This window comes from Zeus faber (assembly GCF_960531495.2).
Source record: "Zeus faber genome assembly, chromosome: 2".
In the NCBI taxonomy this organism is placed as follows: domain Eukaryota; kingdom Metazoa; phylum Chordata; class Actinopteri; order Zeiformes; family Zeidae; genus Zeus; species Zeus faber.
In genome coordinates, this window is record NC_137189.1 from 34,007,796 (window position 1) to 34,032,310 (window position 24,515).

Sequence of the window (24,515 nt, forward strand, 5' to 3'; positions counted from 1 at the left end):
CCAACTGACGTACGTTCTAGTTCGATAACATGTGGTTACGGACGGCAAAGAGACAAGACCGGGGCTCACTTTAGGACCTTGGAAGCCCTCCCCGGGTGGTCCTCTGGGCCCCGATATGCCCTGGAAACCCTGCTCGCCCTGAAGGAAAGTCAATCAAATGATTAAAAGCAGTAGACGCCTTCTTTAAAATAGCAACTGATTAAAGCAGACACCGAACCTATTTTGCAGTATTTGTATTACTCATTCCCCAGTCTTAATAAAGGCTCTGTTTGTATTTAACAATCTGATGAAAATTATATAAAATAAAGGGTATTCTGATTTCGGAACGCTAATATATCTATTATATATAAATAAAATGTATATAAAAAATTCTTGATTACAGTCAAACTGGCTTTAAAAACTTCTCCCATAAATACATCGCAAAAAAAAATGAACCAAATAAATAAATAAATAAATAAATAAATAAATAAATAAATAAATACAAACAACTCAACACTTTAGCACTCAGTTAAGGGCAAAGAGCAAGAAAGTCGAAGCAAAACAAATACACAACAAACAGCAAATTGAAAACCAAAAGGGAAAGGAAACAAAACAAAAAGAAAACTGATGCCCATTTGAGGAACCATTTCAGGAACCTAGAAATGAGTTGTTCGGAAGTTTCTTAGTACTCTTAGTAGTGCTTAGGAACGAAGTGCTTCCCAAGTACTTAATTAATTCCCAAGTACTTAGGAACCAAGTGCTTAGTTATTTGCTTTGTACGTAGTTTCTTCCCAAGTTGCTCTTTATCGGTAGGAGTAAATACTTTTAGAAATTGAAATAGTTGGAAATGCGGCCTTTTTCCACTTGCAGTGGGAGAGCAGCCAAGAAAAAGCAACCTCGGTGGGAAGGCAACTTTTTAGGGACTGCTAAGGCCTAAATGGTTCCCTCATTCAGTTCATGTACCTCGTTGGAAAAATGGCTTTTCGGAGACAGTCACCCTATGAAATAAACAAAATGAAATAACGCCTACCTTTGGCCCCTGAATGCCTTGGCCCGGGGGCCCCAGTGGCCCTGGTGGCCCAGGTCTTCCACTGTTTCCCTGCAGAGGGTACAACAAGCACCCAATAAGACCATGTACGGTGAGGACTACAGTCCCATCAAGTCCCAGCAGCTGGAGATCACGTGACACATTTATAATTCATCAAATGGAATTAACACAGGGGGCATTCGCTAGATAATCTTTCTTTCTAACTTGAGGATTTTCTTTTATACAAATTGGTTTGATAGATTTGATCTGGATTTACACCCTGACATGCTTTTCTGGAGATATCAACTACACCGTGCTGTACTTTAAAGAGCAACTATCAGGTTCATTTTTCTTTTGACTAATTTACAATCTTACGGCTTATGCGGAAGATGGTTTTAAATTTTTTTTGAACCTTTTTGACAGGCAACAAATACAGGGAGTGTGGGTGTTTTTAAGTTCACAGGTTAAAAAAAAGCCTTTTTCTTCGTACATCTGGCCAGTCATGTCTCAAAGGCCGTCGTCCTCTCACTGCCACAGCACAGTAGCAGGGTGCCTGAGTTGTTGGCAGGTCTGCCGGTTTCACAGCTTTGTATGAATTTTATGAAATTAGCCATAACTCAAGCCATTAGTCATTCGTTGACATAGAAACAATAGAAAAAAAATTGTCAAAACTACAGCCTCCAAGGCTGTCAGTTGATTCACTTGAACGGAAGAATCTATTCATTAGTTTCTTGAATTTACATAAAAATCATAAATCATAAATAATAAAATAAATAAATAAATAATAATTAATACATTTTAATACAAATAATAATAATCGAAGCAATAAATAAAATATTTTAAATGAAAACAAATAATTATTATTTTTAATTGTAATAAATAAATACATAAATGAATACATGAATAATTATTATTATTAATAATATTAATAATGGTTATAATATTAGGAAAAGTAATTGAAAGAAATTATTATAAATCAGACTTATAGCAGACCCAAAGGACCTAGGCCTCCAGATGGTTAAATAAGATAATGTCGGTCATGTCCTGTTTCCATCCCAATAAGAGACACTCGGGAGGGGGGGGGGGGACATGGAGGTGGCACTTCCTGACATGTGGACGCCTTGTGGAATGTGTTCTGATCAGCTCCATGGACCAGATCTCCTCATCAGACACGTGTCTGTAGAGATTCACAGGCTGTGCACATGCTGAAGGGAAAAAATCTGAATACAGACAGAGCAGCCATGCTTGATCTAAACAAGGGCCAAATCCTAGAGGATGTGACTCAAGCAACCATCTGTTCATGTGAAATTACAAAAGGTTTCCACTGTCAAGCAAATCGTAATGTTATGGCCTTTGGTTTGGACAGTGATGAAAATATTGGACATTTCCTACCACTTACTAGTAGTACTACTGTTCCTATATGCTATGTAACATATCCATATGTTATGTGCTGTTGATATGGTGAATGTTGATTCATATAGTTCTGTTTACATTCATTTATTTATTTGTTTTTATTAATCCCTTTTTGACTTATTGACTATAATTTTGGGTACAGTACCGGTGCTCCCTGAAGCCCCTCGCCTGGAGGTCCTGGCAAACCAGGCAAACCACGGAACCCGACATCGCCCTTGAAAGGAAGTGAAATATAGAAATGAGGACTTGTCTGGAAATACATACAATCATACTGTATGCTTTGTAAAGACAGAAAATCAACAAGAGATACAAACTGGAATTAGAGCTTAAAAGAGAAATAAACATAATATCAGCATAGCGGCAAATATTTAGATTTTTTTTTTCTTTATTAGAAGTGCTGCTTAGCTTTTATGTCAATGTTTCTATTGAAATGAAAAAACAGTAAATGAGCAACCCCCAACATTACATATCGCATTGTATACATACACACGCACACACACACACACACACACACACACACACACACACACACAATATATATATATATACTGTATATATATATATATATATATATATATATATTTTTTTTTATTATTAATTAATTTATTTATTTATTTATTTTTTATTTATAGTCTCATAGAAACCCACTCTTACCTTTGGTCCAGTGATTCCGACTCCCTCAAGTCCAGGTTCTCCAGGAAGCCCAGGTAAACCAGGGGGGCCCTAAAAAAAGCAGTGTGTGAGGCTCAAGTACATCAAATAATATGGTCTTCAACACACTTCTCCTTGAGAACACTGCTTTAAATTCACACCGCCACATTTCACACTTTAGCCCCTCATGTATGTCTTCATATGAGCATATCATTACTGACAATAAAAGTACAAGCCTGAATAATTCACTGCTCCTTGAGTAACATTAAAAGCTACTGTCACTTTCAAGTCGGGCTGAAATTCAAACACCAATATTTTCACACACTTTTTTTCCACTGCAACATTTTTTAATTTGCTGTTGAACGGGATTAGTCACATTTATGGATGGATCAGTTTCTCACCGTGGGGCCTGGGTAGCCGTCCCCTTTGGGACCGAATGGACCGGAGGGACCTGGATCCCCATGGTCGCCCTATGACACATACATAGGGATGCACATATCAGAACGATTCCCCATTCAGTCAAGGTACACGCAGGTGAATCAAATCCGAACGTGGGCCAAAGATGTGAACAGATGTGTTTTTCTTCCATGACCGGACACGTGCCCGAACAGCAGTACGGCACATTGACAAATCATGTTTCATTATGTGTATTCGTCCACAGATATGCAAGAAACTGACAGTGTGTCCAAATCATCGACACAGCTGCAAACCATTTGTCAGTTTGATTTTGTGCTGCTCTTCTTCGGAAAATAATTCCATTCAATGCCGATCAGGTTCAGAATGCACAGAGATGGCACATCTCATCATGACAGTCTGTGTCAAATGGAGGTAAAGCATGGGGGAGGTCAAGTTCAATTCTATCGAATTTTTACATGCACTGGATTTGGTACAATAGACCAGCTGCCCAGAAATGAAATATGCCGTTCAACAAATGATGCGTAGCTTTCAGAGCCAGTTCTGTCAAACTCCAAGGCGCCACACGCTGCCACAGCGTGTGGGCCTAACGTCAGTAAGGACCCCCAACAAAAACATGCACACATCATCGTCTGACCAGCGATGGACACTCGTCACCAGGTCCGCGTCCACGAACGCTGCCCACTGCTCCTGGCTGTGCCCCCGGAGGAAGGACAAGCCAAGGATGGGTTAAACGCAGAGGCCTCATTTCACCGGCCACCATCCAAAGCGTGTGCGTGCATGTGTTGTAGTGTAGTGTGGTGTGCTGTGTGACTATTAAAGATTCTTCTTTGCTGCCTGCTGCTGCGCCCTGCATCCACCCATTGGGCTCTACTCTTCTAATGGGGGGGATTTAAGCTTATCACTACTATATTTCTAGCTCACTAAGGATGTCTCTGTTGCCGTACTTCCCGCCGGGAGTGATGAGCACGAGAGCCCAGACGCCAAACTCCAATAATGCAAAATTAACAAAGATCATTTAAAATTAATCTAAATGTCTAAGAGATACATAATCTGTTACATTGAACATGGAAAGGCATAAACCTAAGGGTTTATAGTTCAACTTCCTGAATTCCTGAACATATAAGTGTCTTATTTAACATTTTCTGCCTTACCTTTGGACCAGGGAGTCCATATCCAGTTTCTCCAATAGGACCAGGTGGCCCATGTGGGCCAAGATCACCCTTAAAACAATGCAGAATTGAATTACACACATATGTCGCATACATATTTGGTACATATTAGGGGGCAGATAACAGAGGAGATAACTGCCAGATAACTGGTACCTTTGGTCCTGTGATGCCGCGCCCTGGGAGTCCTGGTAAACCCAGTCGCCCCGGCATTCCTGGTTCTCCCTGTTTGAGCAGAACACAACGATCTGATCATATCATTTTCAACAATGAATAAATAACCGATAACGAGAGGTGCGTAAAGAGCTCAAAAAAGGACTGTCACTTTGAGAAGATGTAAATGATCCCTACCTTGGCTCCCGAGGGACCAGAGATGCCCGGAGGACCTGGCAAGCCCCTCAACCCTCTCTGGCCTTGGTCACCCTGATCGGTTGGGAACGGCCAAATATCAGATCACAGAGGAAAAAATATATAATAAAGCATATGCTTAATACGGAGGAAGAATGGGACGAAGAACGGGAAACCCGGGTGTAAGCAAAATACATCAGCCAAAGTGATGTGGAGGACAAACGTTGTACCTTTTCACCCTGAGTGCCAATCCCAGGAGCACCCTCCAGACCCCTGAGTCCAACAACACCTGGTTCACCCTAGCAACGCACACACAGATAGCAACTTGAATTCAACATCCGCGCCACACAATTACTCTTGAGTACCTTTTGGGATGAACGTTAAAGTCATATGGAGTGATAAAGATTCAAAAAACATACTTCCGACTAAGAGGAAGCAGGTGGAGGTGCCCCGTGCCTTCTGTCACATTCAAAAGGTTAGGAACGATCGCAACTGGAAGTTCAGTTCAAAACGTACAGTATTGCCGTACAGTATACCGTGTTGGATATTTTGACCTCTTTCATAATTTAGTCAGACTTGGTTTCGGAAAGTCAATTGGAAGTCAATGGAGAGCAGAAAGGTCTCATAGTAAAGAAAGGTATATATTGTCAAATGCTCGACAAAACTTCCTTTGAAGAATGTATGAAAATGGCGGTCTACCTTCTGCCCAGGTGCTCCGTCTTCACCCGGTAGACCTGGCAAACCAGCCAATCCCGTTGACCCTGGTTCTCCCTGTAGACATTATGAGATTATTCGTCAAAAATATGGACTTAAAAAAATATATATATATTTTATTTTTTCTACGGGGTGGATGACCGATTCAGAATGCCAAGGCCATGATTTTCACCTTAGCCCCCGGTTCGCCATGTCCTCGCTCCCCTGTGGTGCCTACTTCGCCTGGTAATCCCTGGTCACCCTGTAGGAGCGAAACACCGGTTCACAAAATGAAACTTCCGTTATAACGCTAAAATTGTTTTTATTAGTTAATGGAATGTCCTATTTTGTATAACATGCAAACAAAATCATATCATGTACTGTATGTATGTCATTATTTGCGTATGTGTCAAATTAGCAGAATTTTTCCAACCAGGCCGACAAACCTTAGGTCCCAGTAATCCTTCCCCTGGGGGGCCTCTACCTCCCGGTGGGCCCCTTGGTCCTTCCACTCCCTGGTTGGGTCAAAGGATGCAAAAAGAAAACCCGGAGCTTCAAATGAGTCTTTCCAATTAGCCCTGCAATGAACAATACACTGGAAAGCCGCGCGCAGTGTGAACGATGAACTTGCCTTTTCCCCTTGAATACCCAGTCCGGTGAGGCCGACGGGACCTGGAAGACCTAGAGGTCCCAGCTCCCCCTACAGGCAAGGATGTGAATGGCAAGCTGATTAAACTTGTATGGTACGTTTTATAGCACGAAAAAAACAAACCCCCAAAAAACAGGAGGCAACACACTTAATATGATTTATTACTTGAGGAAAGCACCCAGCGCTAAATCACTGTTTGCAGTCCTGTTTCCATTCCCTAATTATTTGCACTAAATCCACATAGATGTGCGCAGTCACAAAGTCCATTGAACATTCCACTCCCTGGCACGTTGAAAAATATATAGTTCATAGTGTCAGCGCGCATTAAAGCTGTCGGCGGGAGGCGGTTGTGACACACAATAGCAAGCGGCACTGTTGACTTCATTTCTCCTAATCACATGAAAGCGCCGTCATTATCGCTTTGATGGATTCCGCGGCACGGCGGTGAACCTGCCAGAGAGAGAGAGAGAGGTGCGCGCCAAGAAACGCCGCTCTAAAATGCAAACGACGGTCGTTTCTCTGCGAAGGCCGCTGACGAGCTGACATGTTCGATCCGCATTGGGGTTTTTTTGGGGGGGGGGGGGGTTTCGGGGGAATCGCCTTCATCCGTCGCGTGTCCAGACCGACCGAAACAATGGAATCATGACTTATTCTGGGAAATAAAAACGAATTATGCAACGTATTTGTGGAAAAACCTATGAGTTTGACTTTGGCAGGGAGAATGGCATGCAGCGTCATTAAAAAAAATATATATATAAAATAAAAAAAATATAAATTGTTTCAGGAGTTGAGCGTTTTGTTCCACCTGTCAATCATTACTACGTCCGTCCATCCATCATCTCAAAGCACAGGATCCTGCAGCGTCTCCGGCCTCTCGGTTACGTACCTTGTCCCCTTTGATCCCGGCCCCGGTCTGACCCCGCGGCCCCCGCGGCCCGTCCATGCCTCGCTCGCCCTGTACGGAAAAAAACAGAGCGAGAGAGAAGTTTGCAAACATCAAGAAGATCTCTCTGACGGCGGGCTCGGCTGTTTTTTTGTGGGGGGGGGGGGGTTTTCTCGTTTTTAAATGAGAAGCAGGTTCTGGCATCGAGAGGAGACTTCGATGTTAACTTTCAAGATTTCCCAAATGTTCAAAGAAGTCGTGCGGGTCAAAGTGTGACTCTCGCTTATGAAACAACTCACTGTGAACTTCTAAATGTGGGACCTCCTGGTCTCCCGGATGGATTGGCTGAATGTTTCAAAGCATTCCGTCTTGATTCGGGTTTTCCTGTTTATATCTGCGTGAAGTGTTGAGGTGATTTGAGTTCACGGTTGCTGCTGCCGCAGGTGGAAAACGGGGGGAGGACGACACAGCGTTCTGCACCTTCGATTCTTCATTATCAGGGGGAGATCTTTTCTCTGGAATGCATCTCCCTCTAGTCGGCTCCCAGGTGGGTTTTCTTATCATTAGACATCGGAGCCCACAGAAACCGCCGGCAATTTTTTCCCCTTCCAGGTCGAGACTGTTGAGACTTTTCTCGCCCCTCCCGTCTTGACGGATTAAAAACACTCCTCGGGTGAAAGGACGGATTAGAGCCCCGATCTGAGGTGTCAACCAGCACAATAGGAGGCATGTTCCGCCGTGTCTGGCGGAGAGATCCCGGCGAGGAAAAAAAGTCAAAGGGCCGTGAACTCGGGTGACGTGAGGATAAGTGAAGGTGTACGGAAGGGGAGCTTCGGCTAAACTCAAACTTCTATTTTACTCATAAAATCGATGACACTGATAAAAGCCATCAGGTAAAAAAAAAATAAAAAATAAAAAACCTGATCAAATTGCCTGGTTTTCCGACCCATTTTTTGAGTTCGATTTTTTTGAATTGTTTAACGTTCGCCCCGTTGGACTGCACTGAAGCACAGCGAGAAGCCGCAGCAGAGGGGTAAGTTTCTCAGTCGTGAAGCCGACAGCGGGGTTGTTGCCACAAACAATCGGGCAGATATGGATATTAATAGACGTCGCTGCGGATGACGGAGTTTCACGGTGTTAACACCCTGATCACTCCATCTTGCTGCTGGAGGCCCCGCCAGGTGCTAATTGCGTGGAAAGAGGCCGCTGCAGCGACGGAGCTGCCGTGAACCTGGGGCCTGTCAAGACATGTCATGTGGAGAGGACGTCTACGAGCACACCGCAAGAAATGTCATTACTAAACCCGGCAGAAAGGCTTTCTTCTTTTTGTACGTTTGAGGTAAATGTACTGGCCTAGAATTGTGTGAATACCATTATTCAGATTCTTTAAAAAAAAAAAAAAAAAAACTATTTCTAGGGATTTCCTTCAGTGACATAAGTTGTAATTTCTAAAGAGAACAGCATCGTTTTGATGCTCTAAGCTCTAAAAGACAAAGTTCAAGACCTCGTTGCTTATTTTAAGAATACATGCTTATTAATAATTAGACGATTATTTTTCATTGTTTTAAGAAGGATTTACTCACCCCATCAGCAGATAATTTTGATTGAATATACAGTATTAAAAAAGTAAATCAAATATATTTTCTATTTTAATTACTTACATTTATATTTGTGTAAAATGATTATTATTGTTATCATTATCCCACCTCACCACCAGATATATATATACTGTATATATACATTTACTTGTTTGATTTATTTTCTTTAATTATCTTCCTATCTCTTCACTTTTTTTGCGGCGCAAAAGAGAACTATCGCTGGAGTGCACCGCCAACGTGCTCTTAAGCAAAACCCCTCGGGAGGCTGGACGGCAAACCCAACGCCCCAGCACCGACACAACACTACACCGACCCTGCGTGTTCGGGAGGTGGAAAGTGTCTGTCATGCTGCCCTGGGGGTGCGGCATCCAATGATATATGGTGCCGAGTTTCCACGGGGAAGTAGAAAATTAAAGCACCTCCAGTGAATTACAGTCATGGTACCCTCTGATGTCGGATTTTGCAACCACGCCAAGAGAGAGCAATTACACCTGTAATTTTTCTACTTAGGTGCATTCCACGAGCGTAATCAGGTTTTATTTAACTCGTTGCATCTGGATGCATAGAGACAATCACCATGTTTGATGTGGATTACACCTGCAAACAAACTCTGCACGTGAAATTCCCCTTTGACGATATTCAGGAATGGAATGTTTTATGTATTGTTATATGAGTCTCTACAGCAGTATCTAGTAACAGTCCCTGCAGGAAATCCCAATTTTGCGATCGCAATAATTCATGTAAATTCAACCCATCTCCGGAATATTTGCGTGAGCTCGCGATTTTTGCAGAATTGCAGCAACTTGTCTGGTGCGGTGTTTGTCCAGAACAGCGTTTGTCAACAGCTGCGCCGCGGCCAGTGCTCTTACGTTGCAAGATCAAAACCGAAGGGCTGCACTAATTCCTTTAATTCATCAGCTCCAGCAGAACAGCAACTCTGAGTTCATCGGAGCAAGATCAAGTTTCACTCTTTAAAAGTGCTGTATGTAGAATTTAGCCGCAGGCGCTGAAAAAAAAGGGAAAGACCCTCTCTAGAGCCAGTGTTTGGTTTGTCCCTTCTGGGCTACTGTAAAGGAAACATGGCAGCACAACATGGTGGCCTCCGTGGAAGGGGACCCGCTCAGGGGAAGGGAAAATTCTAAGGTAACAAAGACATGATTCTTATTTATTTATTTATTTATTTATTTTATTATTATTATACATGAATTAAAGCATACTTATGAATATTATATTCCATTTCTGCCAACTCCATTATTTATTTTGGTGAAATGCGAGTAAGCGTAAATCAGTCACATTCAATACAAATTATATCAAATATGCTGTGGACCTTTTTTTGCCTTGGACTTTAATTTAGTCCTCAGGGAAAAAATCCTTTTCAGTTCAATTATTTCAATTATTTTCAGTTTGCGTGTTGAATATTCACTCTTTTTTTAACTATTTGTAGGCCAGGATAGGCACAATTCTTTGCATTTGTGATGTCATTATCATAGGAGGCTGTGACATATCGATTTTTAAATGTGTACTCGTAAAAACGATTATTTTCCCCCCTTTGACTTGCAATTTCTTCACAATTCCAAAAATAAAAATAAAAATAAAAACGACAACTTTTGGGAAACGTCTCGGGAAAAGCTGCTGCCAAATCAAACATTTTTGGTGGCACATCACATGAAAACGCAGAACTACAAAAAATATCTCAGACCAATTCTGTCTCATTTGGCGGGATGACAGGACGCGCGTGTGCGTGTGCGTGTGTGTGTGTGTGTGTGTGTGTGTGTGTGTGTGTGTGTGTGTGTGTGTGTGCATCTCCAGGACCTGAGAAGACGCAGACGGATGCATGGACTCATTCTTTCCTCTCTGTCTCTTGTTGAATGACTCACCCTCTTGTGTGGCGGTGTCTTCCCCACCAGCTCTTTCTCTCTCTCTCTCTCTCTCTTTTATCATCCTCCTATTCTCCCAATTTGAACCCCTGCCTTTCATCTCAGGCCCCCGACCCCGATCGTCAGATGAGGTAATAAGACCCATTCCACATGGAAGCCGGCGGACCTTCTGCGTTGTGTTACGGTGCGGGGTCGTCCACATCCTGCTCCCTGAGCTCGACTTCCTGTCTCTGATCTGGACGCCACGCGCCGCTTCGTGAAAGATCATTAATGTGGTGGACCAGGATCATCCAGAGCTTGAGGTGTAGAACCCCCACACACAGAAAAACAAAAACAAACCAATAACTTACTTTTGGCCCCGGTAGACCCTCTCCCAAGGGCCCCTTCTCTCCCTGGACCCCCTGCGGACCCTGAGGACCCTGTGTCAAAGAAGAAGTAAACAATGAACGTGGGGGGCAGTAGCTCAGGAGGCAGAGCAGGTCGTCTAGTCAGCAGTTCGATGCTGGTTCGATCCCCGGCTCCTCCTGGTTGCATGCTGATGTGTCCTCAAGCAAGACACTTGACCCCCTAACTGCTCCCCAGGCGCCTCTACATGGCAGATCAAAATTTCAGTTCTTCACATTGAAATACAGTGGTACCTCAACTAACGAGTAGCAATAGTCATGACAATTAGAATCTTGCAACAGACTGCTCCAAGATACAACCGTGGAAGTTGGCATGTCAGGGGCCAGTCAGTCAGTGGGGGACCTACATCGTGTGTGCACGCAGTTTGTGGCTTATCAATATTTTTGTGCTGTGTATTTTGTTTGTTTTCACCCTTCATGGTTTCATATTTTATATGGGAAAAATTGCTTCAACATACGACTGTTTTAACATACGACCGTTCTTATAGAGCGAATTACAGTCGTAAGTCGAGCCACCACTGTATATGGTAATATAAGTAACATAACTGATTAAAACCGGTGCTGTAAAATAATCATTATGCCCCAACTGGTGTCCAAAGATCAGTGTTGTGATATAAACTGACGGAACTAGCTCGCCGTTGTGAACTAGTTCTGTCAGACAACTTGACGGCCCCACATGTTTCCACGCCCTTATGGGCCGACCTATTTAAGCAGCCAGTCCCCCCTGTGGTGCGACGCTCAATCCAACTGTTCGGCTCTTCTATCCAATGGGGGATTTGAGCTCATCACTCCTGTACTAACACTTCGCTGGGAGTTACGAGCAAGTTAGAGCACGGACGCCAGACTCAAACGCTCCAAATTAAATGAAGATCATTTAAAAGTCAAATCTCAGAGTTGTCGGTCAGAAATGATACTGTGTATTTCACTCAGTGAGATGTAATATTTAAAAGCAGCCTTTGTAACCTTTAATGCCGCTTATTCTGATGTCCGGATTTCGAACGGGTTGAAAAAAGTCACATCTCCAGTTACTGTCGGTTGGGTCACATTTCAGATTCTTGGATGACTTACCCACCTTGATTTGCCACAGTCTACCACGATGAAAAAAATGTTACTTTATTGTATGAATATTTTGTTAATTTTTTATTCGTGTTTTCGTGTTATATGTTAAGCCAAAGGAAAAATGTAATTCAACGGGTCTTGCAAAATCAGATGAGAAATGGACCCCTGCACCCCGATCTCAAATGATTAAACAGTGTTTTGATAGTATGTAAAAGACCTATCAAATACAAATGTAATATATATACTGTATATATTCAAACAAATATAATGAAGTAAATATAAAATCATTAAATACTAAAATGACTGTTAACGCTCAGATTTCTTGACTCCGATTTTTCACTGAAGAGTGTTTTTTTATAGTGCTCCCTACCTGGTGCCATGCAATTGTTCTGACGGTCCGTTATTCCCCAATAGTCCGAAAAATGTCCCATAGGACATGGATGAGCCCTAACCATCTATAACATTATACCTTAACTTAACCGCCTCTAACCTTAAACCTAAACATAACCATCTCTTACGTTATACCTAAACTTGTCCATCTCTAGAATTTAACTTAAACTTACCATCTCTAACCCTATACCTAAACGTATCCCTCTCTCGATATATGAATATATGTAGAGAGGTGGACAATATGAATAATTCATAGAAAAGAAGGGCTGCTATTGCCAGTGGAAAGCAGGTGATCAGACTTTGATCACTCGGTTGACAGATCACTGATCACTCTCAGGAAAAAAATCTCGATAGATGCTCTCTTTTAAACCCACATAACAATATCCATAAATATATCCATAATTTAAAATAATGCATAGTCAAAGCTGCATGGAGATGAATGCGATGCATTATAGACGGCTTGTGTAAAGCTAACCAGCTATGAATGACAATACGTTTTGGAGGGAATTTAACATTGGTTTAAAATATTAAATATTAATAGTAAGCAACAGGAAATAATAATAATAAGTTTAATATATATTCTGCAGTCTTTGTACATCACCATAGCAACGTATCGTCGCGCTCGTTTTGGTTTGCCGTGGTGCCTCCCCCTCGCTCCTCCTCTGCCGTTCAGAAAGTTCCGTTATCCCGTTCCCGTCTACCGTGCTCCATGTGAATGCGGCATTAGCATTAGCACACCCCCACATTTTTTTTTTTGTGTCTCATCATACTCACTGGTGGTCCCGATTCTCCAAAGCCGGGCGGCCCTGGCGGGCCCGCTCGCCCCTGGAAGCCCACATCCCCCTGGAGGGGATAGAGAGAGAGAGAGAGACAGAGAGAGAGAGAGAGAGAAAGAGAGACATTTCATATACTATACTACACTATTTTTACAACATGATCGACATGTGGGTGTTTTTCCTCCCTCCAAACAATGGGGGACGTAGAGGGAGGTGTTGGGGGGGGGGGGGGGGGGGTTCACCTTGGGTCCTGGGAGGCCGATCCCGGTCTCCCCCTGGATCCCGGGTGGTCCAGGAAGTCCCCGCTCGCCCTGGAAATCACAGGATGCAGATAGGTGTAAACGTACATACATATACAAGTGGAAACTCGCTAACACACACACACACACACACACACACACACACACACACACACACACACACACACACACACACACACACACACACACATACACACACACACACACCCACACACAGCAGTTCATTAAGCTGTTAATGAAGCACTTAATTGGATCTCCTCTTCCTCAGACACAGGGTGGGACACACAAACCCCTTATGTATTTCACACACACACACACACACACACACACACACACACACACACACACACTCACACACACCCTGTACTAGAAGTGAACGTCTTCACAAGTCCGATGTGGTATCTGTTTTAAGGGTCTTGGGGGTGGGGGGGTGGGTGCAGAATCACCCTCAGCCAAAGAATTTATTATGAGTCAGGAACACACTCATCACTACGACAGCGGAGCCGTAAATCTCTTTCCACTTTCGAGTAGGCACACGCCTTTATTTATTAGATTTCTCTCTCTTTCCCTCTCTCCCTCCCTCCCTCCCTCTTTTTCGGGCATGTCGAGGCCCGGGGTTTTTTCAAGACAGACGAGGGAGCGCTGACAGTCGTCGGATCGACCCCCCCCCAAGTTGGCGGAGGGGGGGTGGGGGGGGGTCCAAGTTGGCGGGTGTAATGACGGGGGGGGGGGGGGATGGGGGCTTTATCGGGCCACAGACAAATAGAGCTGACAGACTAATAAGAGGCTAACACGCTAAATTGACTTGAGACTGATGCCGTGTTCCAGAATACTGAGGCCTACCGCTCTTAAAGAGTGGATTCATGTGATGCACGGTGAGGAAAAACATTTGGGCATTTGGGAAAACAATGAAAGCTTATCTGTTTCACTTTTTGATCCGTTCATCCCAAAATATCAAGCCTGTGAAGTTTTTAGAACACTTTCCTCCTTTGGGGAGTGTTCCAAGTCTTAAAACCAGTATTTGTATTTTGGGGTCTCCCCAACCTGACATTGACAAGAATATGTCTTTTTTTTATACATACAGTACATACATAAATGTTAGTAAAAAATTTATATATATATATTTTTTTTTTTTATGATAATTATTCAAGAATTTTTTTTTATTATTATTATTTTTCATGACGTGTATTTTTATGTTTTTGTATTTGTTTTACTTTCTAATATCATAGAATCCCTTGAATTTGATATTGGAAAATAATAATGATATCCTGAACTAGATATATACATATTTCCCCCGCCAGGGTTACCTTTGATCAGTGAAGGTTGGAAAGAGGTTAAAAAAAGAGACGATCCCTGGGACGCCGATTTTTCTTTTTTTTGGGGGGGGGGGGGGGGCTTGGATTTCTAGGAATGTGTTTCAATTTGAAAAGTATCCAGAAGCAGGAAATACTCACTTTTCTCCCCAAAGGGCCTTCGGGACCGATGTCACCGGGTTGACCAGGTAAACCCTGTAGGGGGGCAAGGGAAGGTATAAAAGACAACGGCCTGTACCTTCAACATCATTATACATTTCTAGTCAATCTGATAGAGTTGGCTATGAATATGCATATTTAAGAAAATGTTGTGCGGATGATTCAAATTACAAAAAAGTACGGTGTTTTAGAGAAAAAGCCGGAAATCACCTGTACTCCTCGGTTTCCTCTTGTGCCGACTGGCCCTTCCGGACCCTGAAAAACAAGATTTTAAACAATTAAACCATCGCAAACTGATTCCTAGTGTGTCTTTTCTGTCAGAATCAGAGACTTACAGATAAAAGGCAAGGTGAAGGAGTACAGACCCTAGCAGGGTTATCATTCTTTTGCTTTATATTGCTCTAGAAGACATTTCCTCATCATAAATAACCAGATTCTGTGGGTGTCAATCGACTAAAGTAGCTTTCCCCTCCACTCTGTTGGTACAGCTAGAATTACGGGAGTAACAGAGCAAAATGGTCGGATTAAGTTGTGACGTGAAAGAATGAACTTACTCTGTCGCCTTTCGATCCAGGTGTGCCACATTCCCCTCTTTCTCCCTGCAGGACGCAAAAAGATGGGAAGAGACAAAAACAAATTTTAAAAAGGTGTGTATATATACTTATATATATATATTTTTTATAAATATTTACTAAATTATTTACTATATATATGTTATATTATTATTTGTATGTATATACACATTTTATTACAGTTCTTTACTAGATATATTTATTTTTTATAATTCTTTACTTTATATTTTTTAAATTATAATTCTTTACCGTAATTCTTTACTATATATCATTTTATTACAATTCTTCACTATGTATGTTTTTATCACAATTCTTTACTATACACTGTATATCTTTAAATTTGAATTCTTTACTAAATATATAAATTTCATTGTAATTCTTTACTATATTTTTTTCTGACAATTCTTTACTATATTTTTTATTACAATTCTTTACTATATCTATTTTTATTTGAATTATTTACAATATATTTTTATTAGAATTCTTTACTATATATATATATATATATATATATATATATATATATATATATATATATATATATATATATATATATATAAATATATTCTCTATATATATCTTTTTATTATAATTCTTTACTCTATATGTATCTTTTTTATTATAGTTATTTATGACATATGTCTTGAGAGAGGGAGTATCTAGGTCCATTTCGCTTTAGTTACTGTAGGTGCCAATGTTTGCATTATACAGTAAATTGATGTTGACTACCGGAATGATTTTTCCGAGTTCTTGTTTAAACTTGTTGCACCTACACTATGTCTGCAGCCTCATAGCCATGATCTGTCTTGTTTGATTCATTATTCAGACACTAACTCCTACACTACAGACAAGAACAACATAAAAAAAAAAATGATAGTTTAAAGTCAGACATTTAGAAAACTATTACTCCTACGTCGCCGGTTCCACAACCACGGATAACCATGTACTGTACATGCACAGAGAAATATCGGGAGGGTTTAGTGCAGAGTTTACACAATACCTTTTCTCCATTGTAGCCCGCCTTTCCCTGTGTGTTCACAACACAGTCACACGAAGAGAAGAAGAAACAGACATATACATCGTTACCATTTCAACCGCACAATGCAGCGTCAAGCCTGCAGATGTCCAGTGAGGTCCATTTGTTTTGTATCATTTTACGGACTAATTCACCAATGCTTAGGGAGTGCAACATCCCGCTCTCACCTCTGCCCCCTCACGGCCCGGAAGTCCACTCAGTCCACTCTCACCCTACGGGGAAAAAAGGGGAAGTTTAGTTTTGCGCTGTGTGTGGTTTTGCGGTTCAGTCCACCGTACCTGGAAGTATCCGTTGGGTGGAAGACTCTTCACTTTACTTTCTGAGAAGTAACCAGTTTGTGCTGAGCAAACAGGGCAGACTTTAAAAGTGTAATATGGCGGTGGCGGATACATGACGGTTGGCGGTACCTTTGCTCCTTTGGCACCGGGGCTGCCGTCTTCGCCGGGACGACCCTTCTTGCCCTGCGGAGAAGTCAATGCACCAGTCACACTTTTCATCGAAAAATACTTTTATTCCGCGTATCCAAACGTAGTACCTTTTCTCCCATGTCCCATGTTTTTTCCACTTTAATTCTTATAGTGGTTCAATTTGGACGGTTCCGACTTCTGTCGGGTGGTCAAACGAGCCGCGTGAGAATTGCCAAGTACATCGATCGCCATTTTAAAATGCCAGTAACAGCTGATGTATCACTGACCGCTTGCTCATAGAACTCGCTACCCCTTGCAGCTTTTCGTTTCGATAATAAAGCCAGCAATCCAGAACCCAAATATACGACCAGCGCACAACAAAGTGACCTGTCAACACCGATGGAGGCGCATTTGGCGTCGCCTCCTCTTGATCTCTTGCCGTTGGTAGGGAACCGACTCTTTTAGGGGCCGCTGAGGCTTCCACTTCAGAGGTCTCCAGCCCTAAATGGTTCCTCACTTTAGCTCCTTTTGGCTTTTGTTTGTCTGTGTCGAGACCTTCAGCGTCAAACAGAGAGGGCTTTTATTTGGAGCATCAGGGTTCATGGTGATAATTAGCCGCTCTCATCTTGTGCAACTACATGAAAGCATTACCACAACGGGTAATTGTGTCTCGCACTCTGTCCTCCATGTGTCTGGTAATAGGACTGGGACCGGCACAAAAGGTCACTGGGAACTGAAGACCGCATCGCACGACACTTCTGAAGCCATTAAAATCGTCTCGTGTCCTCGAACAAACCCCCCAGTACGCCCCCAAGAGTTCTTCCTGGAGACGCGTCACGACTCGCGTGTCAATATGTGTTTAGGCCCGTTCGCCATAAACCTTTGACAAAAAAAAAATAAAAAATAAAAAAAGGAATGCGGGGCAGTCTCCGCTCCGCTCGCTGCTCCAAAATGCACGATTTACAAAAAAAAAAAAAAAAAAAAAAAGAATGAAAGAAATGCCCCAAATCCCCTGCAATTATCTCCACTGTCAGCATCAAGGCTGCTTTTGTTGGTGGTTCTGTACCCGCCGATGCTTCAAAGAAGACTTCTTGGGGAGTAATTGACTATTAAGGCATCGGAAGAATACATGTGGTTTTGAACAGAGGGCTGTGAGTTCACGTCTTGAGTGGGTGGGTGGGTGAAGGGGTGAGGCCTCGACTTGGTTTGAAAAAAAAAAAGGATTACTTACTGCCGGGCCGCCGGGTCCCCTCTCGCCCTTCTCACACGCACACTGGCTCTGGGCCAGCGGACACTGGGGACACAGCGGGACAACAGGCAGACGAACAGACAGACAGACACCAGACAGACGGACAGACACCAGACAGACGGACAGACGGGCGGACTTCAATCAGCCGAGTCGCTCACTAGACACTGGATGCAATAAATCAGGGCGAGGACGGACCGCAAAAACTCACCCCTTCATCTGCCAGTTCAGTCTGTCAAGCAAAAGAGAGAGAGAGAGAGAGAGAGAGAGAGAGAGAGAGAGAGAGAGAGAGAGAGAGAGAGAGAAGACAGTCACGGAGATTTCATTCCTGAAATGACCTCAGAGGTTCCTCGCGAAGACGCCGTGCCTCAGCGTGACATGGCGTCAAGAACGGGGGTATTTTTAAGGCTCAGCGGTTTTCAAGATAAGAGGGCAAAATAGATTCAAAGAATGAAGGTGGTAATCCATGACATCATCTGAGTTGGGTGGGACTACACCACAAGGTTCAATTTGAAACTACAACATTTTGTTGTTGTTTTGTTTTTTTTACCTTTAACCATCCTCACCTTCTTTTCTCCAAAATCCATTTATTTGTTGTCGGGTTTTTTTTTGGCGACATGAGGCAGTGGGGATATTTTTTTTTATCCATCTCTCATCCAATTTTTGGGAATGTTCATCAATATCGACAGTTCACTGTTTACTTGACGCGCCTCGGATCTTTGCATTCTTGCCGGGAATGAATAACGCAAATACATAGAATGGCTGTTTCTCAAAAAGCGCCGCCTCAATTATATGATTTTATTTGAACAGAAAGAGCTTTAGGATTTCCACTTTAAAACTCTAGCCCTATTATCATCTAGAAAACTGCACTGAACCAAAAGACCAGCGGATACGAGCCCGTTTCGACTGCTTCATTCTTTCCCCAAATATCTCGCATCCTCCCGCACCTGAGTGTACGAGCAGGGCTTTGGCCGCGATCACACACTGAGCCTCCTCTCATGCGCTCGTGTCTCACCAGAAACCCCTGTTTTTCCTTATTGTTTTTTTAATTTCCATCTCAAGCATCGTTTTGCCTCTCTCCAAATCAAAGCCAGCCAAATTTCTCCGCGCGAGGCGGGGGTGGAGATAGTAGAAATTCCAGCCGGGCTAAACCCAAAACAGGTTGGAATGGAATGGCGTGGCCGGTAAAAAGGAAAAGAAAAAGTCTCTGGGTATAATACTTTGCAGGGTATATTTCCGCTGCGAGAAGTAGTGGCAGGGGATGTCTGAGGCCAGGCTCCGCTCGCTTCTTCATTTGTTTCATTTCTATTTTTTTTTCTTTCTTCTAGCGTAGGGGAACAATGCAGCCGCATGTACCCGCAGACGGAGGCGCGGCATGCCAGGGCCGAGATGAAAGCCGGGGACAGACGCTCGGGCTTATGACATACAGATGCTGCCTTCACCGTCGGGGAAGGGGAAGGGAGGAAGGAAGGGAGGGAGGGAGGGAGGGAGGGAGGCATGGAAGTCTCATGGCAACATGGGCACGGCGACGAAAAAGCAGCGACTGTTATTAGCCGCCTGGGTGAGGAGCCCCGAGGAAAACATCAAGTACGCCCACTCTTTATGAAGGCGTCCCATGCAGAACTTTTAATGAAGGCCTGTGTTGGCATGCAAAGGTCACCGCACAGAACTTTGCAGAAGGATAAGGAATATTCGCCAACACATGTTACATAGGTTTTTCTCGTCAATTTTAAATCACACACTGATGTGTACCACCCAAGCCGGCGGTGAAGCCGGTTGGTGCGGCCCTGCGTGAAGACGACCGTGCGGCGTGCATGTACGATCTTGCCGAGCTTCCTTCTCCCACTGCACCCAATTTCTTTCCCCTACAAAAGAGTTTTTAAACGTGAAGCAGATGTTACAATCCAAACATCTGGGAAAAGCAACGCAGACCCCGATGACGCCTGGGCGGAAACAACCCCGAGCGTCCCTCGCTCCCTCAAAATGAACTGACGGTTTGAAAATAGAAGTGAGCTCGTCAAAACGTAAATGACTAGAGATAGGGATCCAAATGAGAGGAAAGTGCAGTTTCCGCTGTAGTACCGTGATGCATTTCATCGTCTGGAGCGATGACAGAGGTGGCTGGACGACCGGTTGCTATGGCAGCGGGTGACACCGCGTACTTCGGATATCTGCCACCGAGCCGGGAAATCAGAGCGCTGGGTAGTGTGCACAACAGCGCAACGAGGAGGCGCCGGGAGAGCTGCGCACGACTCCAAAAGCAGTTTTGCGTTTGACTTATTTGGCTCGCGTCAGACTGCGTCTCTGCGTTTTTAAAGCTACCATCAGTCAGAAACTTTTAGGTGCCAACGGAATGCAATGATTTACTACCCTCGCGTCTTCAACACATTTGTTGCAGGTATGGCCTCTAAATATAGATATTTTCAGGCCAGCGAAGAAACGAGATGAAAGCAGGAGTTGCGTTCTGTGCCCATACATGTTGGACATATATGGTCAGCGCTGGTTGTCAAAATGCTGCAGCAGAAGACTTCTGCCAAGATTCCTGCCGTTATTACAATTAAAAGGAAAGTCTTGCTATATTTTAAACGAAAGGAGTAAATTAAAAAACAGCAGGTTTTTAAATAGCCCACATCAGGCAAGATGTTAGGAATTATGGGCCCTGGGACAAATATTTCTTACTTGGTCCTCCTGGACCCCTTTCCACCCTGAACACCCAATGAAGCATTTCCAGTTATAATTGTTGTACATCTGCCACATATTACACATTTCCAAGAAAAGTCTTCAGGTAGAAAGTCCACCCCCTTGCCCGACAACATACCTGGTTGCCCCACCTGACGGCGGGCCCGGGTCTGACTAGCCGCTCGCCCTTAGTCCACCTATATATTTTGAGGGTTCTTACAAATTTCAAATTTTCTTTACTCACAATCTCCTTGATGACCTTGTCCACGATGCCCTTGTCCTGCAGGTTATGAAGGAAGCGCGAGGGCGGCGAGCTAGCGATTAGGCGTAGCATGGCTACGTTGGAGACCTCCTTGGCCTCTGGCGTGATGCCTATGGTGAAGAAGCGGACACCCTGGTTCTTAGCATCCGCTACAGCCGAGAATATGTCCGGGTTCCTGGGGTGGGACACGCCGTCATACAGCAGGATGGCCACTTTGATGCTGCTCTGCATCGACTCCTCCAGGTAGATGCGGGTGAGGTTGGTGATGGCGTAGGTGGTGTAGGTGCCGTGTCCGATGTAGATCATGGGGGCGATCCGGGCCTTGAAGTTCTCCGGGCCCCTCCACTGTTTGAAGGTCTGCTCTATGATGACGTGGCTGCTGTACTGGAGGAGGGCGGCGCGCGAGCTGAGGCCACGGCCGGTCTGCAGGCGGAGGCCCTGCAGCCGGTTCACCACGTCCGATGCAAAGCGCTTCTCCTGGGCATGGTTGTCCTTGGCGCTCTCAGAGCTGTCGATCAGGAAGGCTACCTCCACACTGCAGTCCTCATCGATGTGTCCTAAGAGAAAATAAGGGGAGGTTAGCCGGTGAAAGAAAGCACAGGCAACAGGCAACCACAGAAGTTCATGTCTTAAGGAAATCATAAAGACATCTCTTGAGCGCACGTCACTGGTGGTCGTTTGTTTTGAGATGGTCAGAAACGCTTGTAATCAGTCTCCAGACTCTAGCCGAGGACTGTTGTGAGAATATCAGGTTGGTTTGATATTAACTTAAGCATTCAGTCTTGGCTCCTCTTGTTTAAGCTGATATCCCAAGATGTGATCCACTGTGAACACCGTCCTAAATCCTATAGTATGTGCACTACTGGGATGGGAAAAAAAAGCTCCATCATACTGTCCATTTCTGGGATTTTAGAAGTCATTTGAAAGTCTTTTGGTGTATCCCTGCCATAACTTGCATGTATTTGGAAGATGAGGAAACTGGACCCAGTGGAAACCCTCACAAACAAAGGCAAGGTAGCTGAAGAAAAGCTTACAGGGGTTGTGACCAGCGACTGAGGGCAAAGAGGAGCCAACATCTGTTTACCGTAAGAAATGTATATCATCGGCAGTTGGCCTCTTATCATTGAAGATTATCTGCTTTGGAGATGGCAGTCTGGGTTCCAGCCTCTCCCAAATCTCCAGACTTGCGCCACAGAGGACATGACTCATATTGCATTTGTCGCATACAGATGGTAGCGTGCAGGGGGCAGTGGTATACTATAGTTTATTGTAGAGGGATCGCATCGCTTCTTTTTTTTTATTATTATTTTTAGAAGTGTTAAAAATACAGGAAAATATTTTAACAAAAGGACAGCGGGAGAGAAGGGTAAAATATGGGAGAATCCCGGGAAAAAACGGGTTGAGAGTTGACAGGTATGTGATTGAAGACTCAAAGGAGGTGCCGGGTCCAATCAAAGAGGTGCCGGTCCCAATCTGAGAGGTCCCAGATCATGTTCCCGCTGGCTCCAGCACAAATTAAGCCCTCGGTGACTCACGGCCAAACTCAAAGCCCCATCCCCTCCTATATAGGAAGCCACCACATTAACACAGACAGAGCGGATAGGGTGAATTTTATGAATGGCGGTGAATGAAGCAGATGCCTTCCCCTGCAATACTTATTTCATTGCAGTTATACTCTACCTGGTATTTGCAAAACTGAATCACCGAAGTGCAACTTCTGTCGCAAAACTATATTTTTACATGATGTTTGCGCATTCTTAAGTGGGCATACAGAAATCCTGGAGCTTAGTGAGTACACCGCGTATACCGCATATCATGTAGACTACACCACTGGCAGGGGGCCTCATCAAAACCAGGAAATGAACAGTCAACTTTTCATTTCCAGGTAAATATGAGGCCAGGGTATACATCTGATTACATCCCGGTTGAGTTTTCACGGACCTCCTTGCTCTAAAGCATGGCCTCGAACAAAGGCAAAACAACTGTGCCCGGCGGAAAAAAGGCTTGTTAGATTTGGAACTGTAGAAAGGGGGTTGAAGCCATAGATTCATCAAGTTGCAGTGAGGAGCTGTGCTCGACAAGGTTATAATTAATTGAGAGCCGAGATAGGTCCATGAATTTAAAATACCCCGCTGAAATAAAAAGAAAGTAAGCCAAACTGCTGCATCAACCTTCAGCAGTGGAAGGGGAGCACAGATCTAATATAGGCTGAGGATAAATCACATTTATCTGCCCGGAAATATGTCACTGACAGAATGTGCTGGGGGATACAGAATTTGTCGGGGAATAAAACGCTCAATGGTAACATTGCAGAGCATTTAAGGGTCGCTGGGGAGATATATCGCTCTAAAAGACCTGGGAGGAACGATGAATCCATGTTGATAATGCCCTCTGGGGATTTCAAGCTTGAGTGTCATATTGCTCGGTTTGTTTAACCTGTGGCTACACTTTTTTTTTCAGCTTTTTGGCAGCAGCGGGAAACTGATTTGCTGACGTCTCCATACTGGGTGATGCGGGGGTTATTATGCGGAAACCTTTTTCGGGGCAGCCACATGAGGGGTATTGAAGGTTAAACACAGCGTAAGTTAATAACATTAATTGTGGGTCTGTTTTATTGAGGTGACATTGGCTTCTTAGCTGTGTTCAGCCTAACGTGGCATGTCAAAATGTCTGCCGTGAAAAGGGTCCCTTGGGGTGGACGTGAGTGGCCATTCACACAAACTTTGGGAAATAAATACATTTTGAAGGCCTTCTCTTGCCAACATTGCCACGTTTACCTCGGTGGGCCTTCTCCAAGGGGTCACTCACTGATAACATTGAGGATTCCCGTGAAATTACCATCGTCAAAAGGGCCAAAAGTTTCACTGTCATGTGGTAAATTTAACTGTGATTTGAGAAAGCTAAGACTCCATCAGCCGCGGTCCAATTTTTGTTATATGCCACTATTAGTGTTATTACAGTGGATTGTGCTGTGGTCAAGTGAGCCATAGTTTGAGAAACCTGACTTCCATTTCAGCCACTCCTTAATCTCTGTTGTAGGTCTATATGTGTAATAACGGTAGCCATGGTTTGAGAAACCGAAGTTTCCACCAGCCGCAGTTTAATTCATTAATCCCCCCCTCGCCACTATAACCGATGTCACTGGTTCTAGATAGAGAGCTTGAATTGAAGTTTGATTCCTGGCACCTTTCCAATCCCAATTTGACGCCTGGTGATAACCTAGTCTCCGTCATCAACATGTCGATATAAAT

At 43.7% G+C, this 24,515-nt stretch overlaps 1 protein-coding gene across 1 annotated transcript in view; it reads right to left on the reverse strand.

The window, feature by feature from the left end:
- Positions 1-24,515, reverse strand: part of LOC307247984 (uncharacterized protein) — a 35,732-nt gene that overhangs the window by 5,091 nt on the left and 6,126 nt on the right. The window contains exons 3-28 of the mRNA XM_080024164.1: positions 21,247-21,821; positions 18,535-18,555; positions 18,309-18,371; positions 17,078-17,131; positions 16,838-16,882; positions 16,635-16,661; positions 15,617-15,661; positions 15,273-15,317; positions 15,045-15,098; positions 13,573-13,641; positions 13,329-13,397; positions 11,052-11,120; positions 7,230-7,298; positions 6,326-6,394; positions 6,141-6,209; positions 5,888-5,956; positions 5,701-5,772; positions 5,232-5,300; positions 5,005-5,076; positions 4,810-4,878; positions 4,639-4,707; positions 3,472-3,540; positions 3,074-3,142; positions 2,565-2,633; positions 1,010-1,078; positions 70-138 (exon numbers count right to left, since the gene is read on the reverse strand). Coding sequence (XP_079880290.1) covers positions 70-138; positions 1,010-1,078; positions 2,565-2,633; positions 3,074-3,142; positions 3,472-3,540; positions 4,639-4,707; positions 4,810-4,878; positions 5,005-5,076; positions 5,232-5,300; positions 5,701-5,772; positions 5,888-5,956; positions 6,141-6,209; positions 6,326-6,394; positions 7,230-7,298; positions 11,052-11,120; positions 13,329-13,397; positions 13,573-13,641; positions 15,045-15,098; positions 15,273-15,317; positions 15,617-15,661; positions 16,635-16,661; positions 16,838-16,882; positions 17,078-17,131; positions 18,309-18,371; positions 18,535-18,555; positions 21,247-21,821 — 2,108 coding nt within the window. The remainder of the gene's footprint in view (positions 1-69; positions 139-1,009; positions 1,079-2,564; positions 2,634-3,073; positions 3,143-3,471; positions 3,541-4,638; positions 4,708-4,809; positions 4,879-5,004; positions 5,077-5,231; positions 5,301-5,700; positions 5,773-5,887; positions 5,957-6,140; positions 6,210-6,325; positions 6,395-7,229; positions 7,299-11,051; positions 11,121-13,328; positions 13,398-13,572; positions 13,642-15,044; positions 15,099-15,272; positions 15,318-15,616; positions 15,662-16,634; positions 16,662-16,837; positions 16,883-17,077; positions 17,132-18,308; positions 18,372-18,534; positions 18,556-21,246; positions 21,822-24,515) is intronic.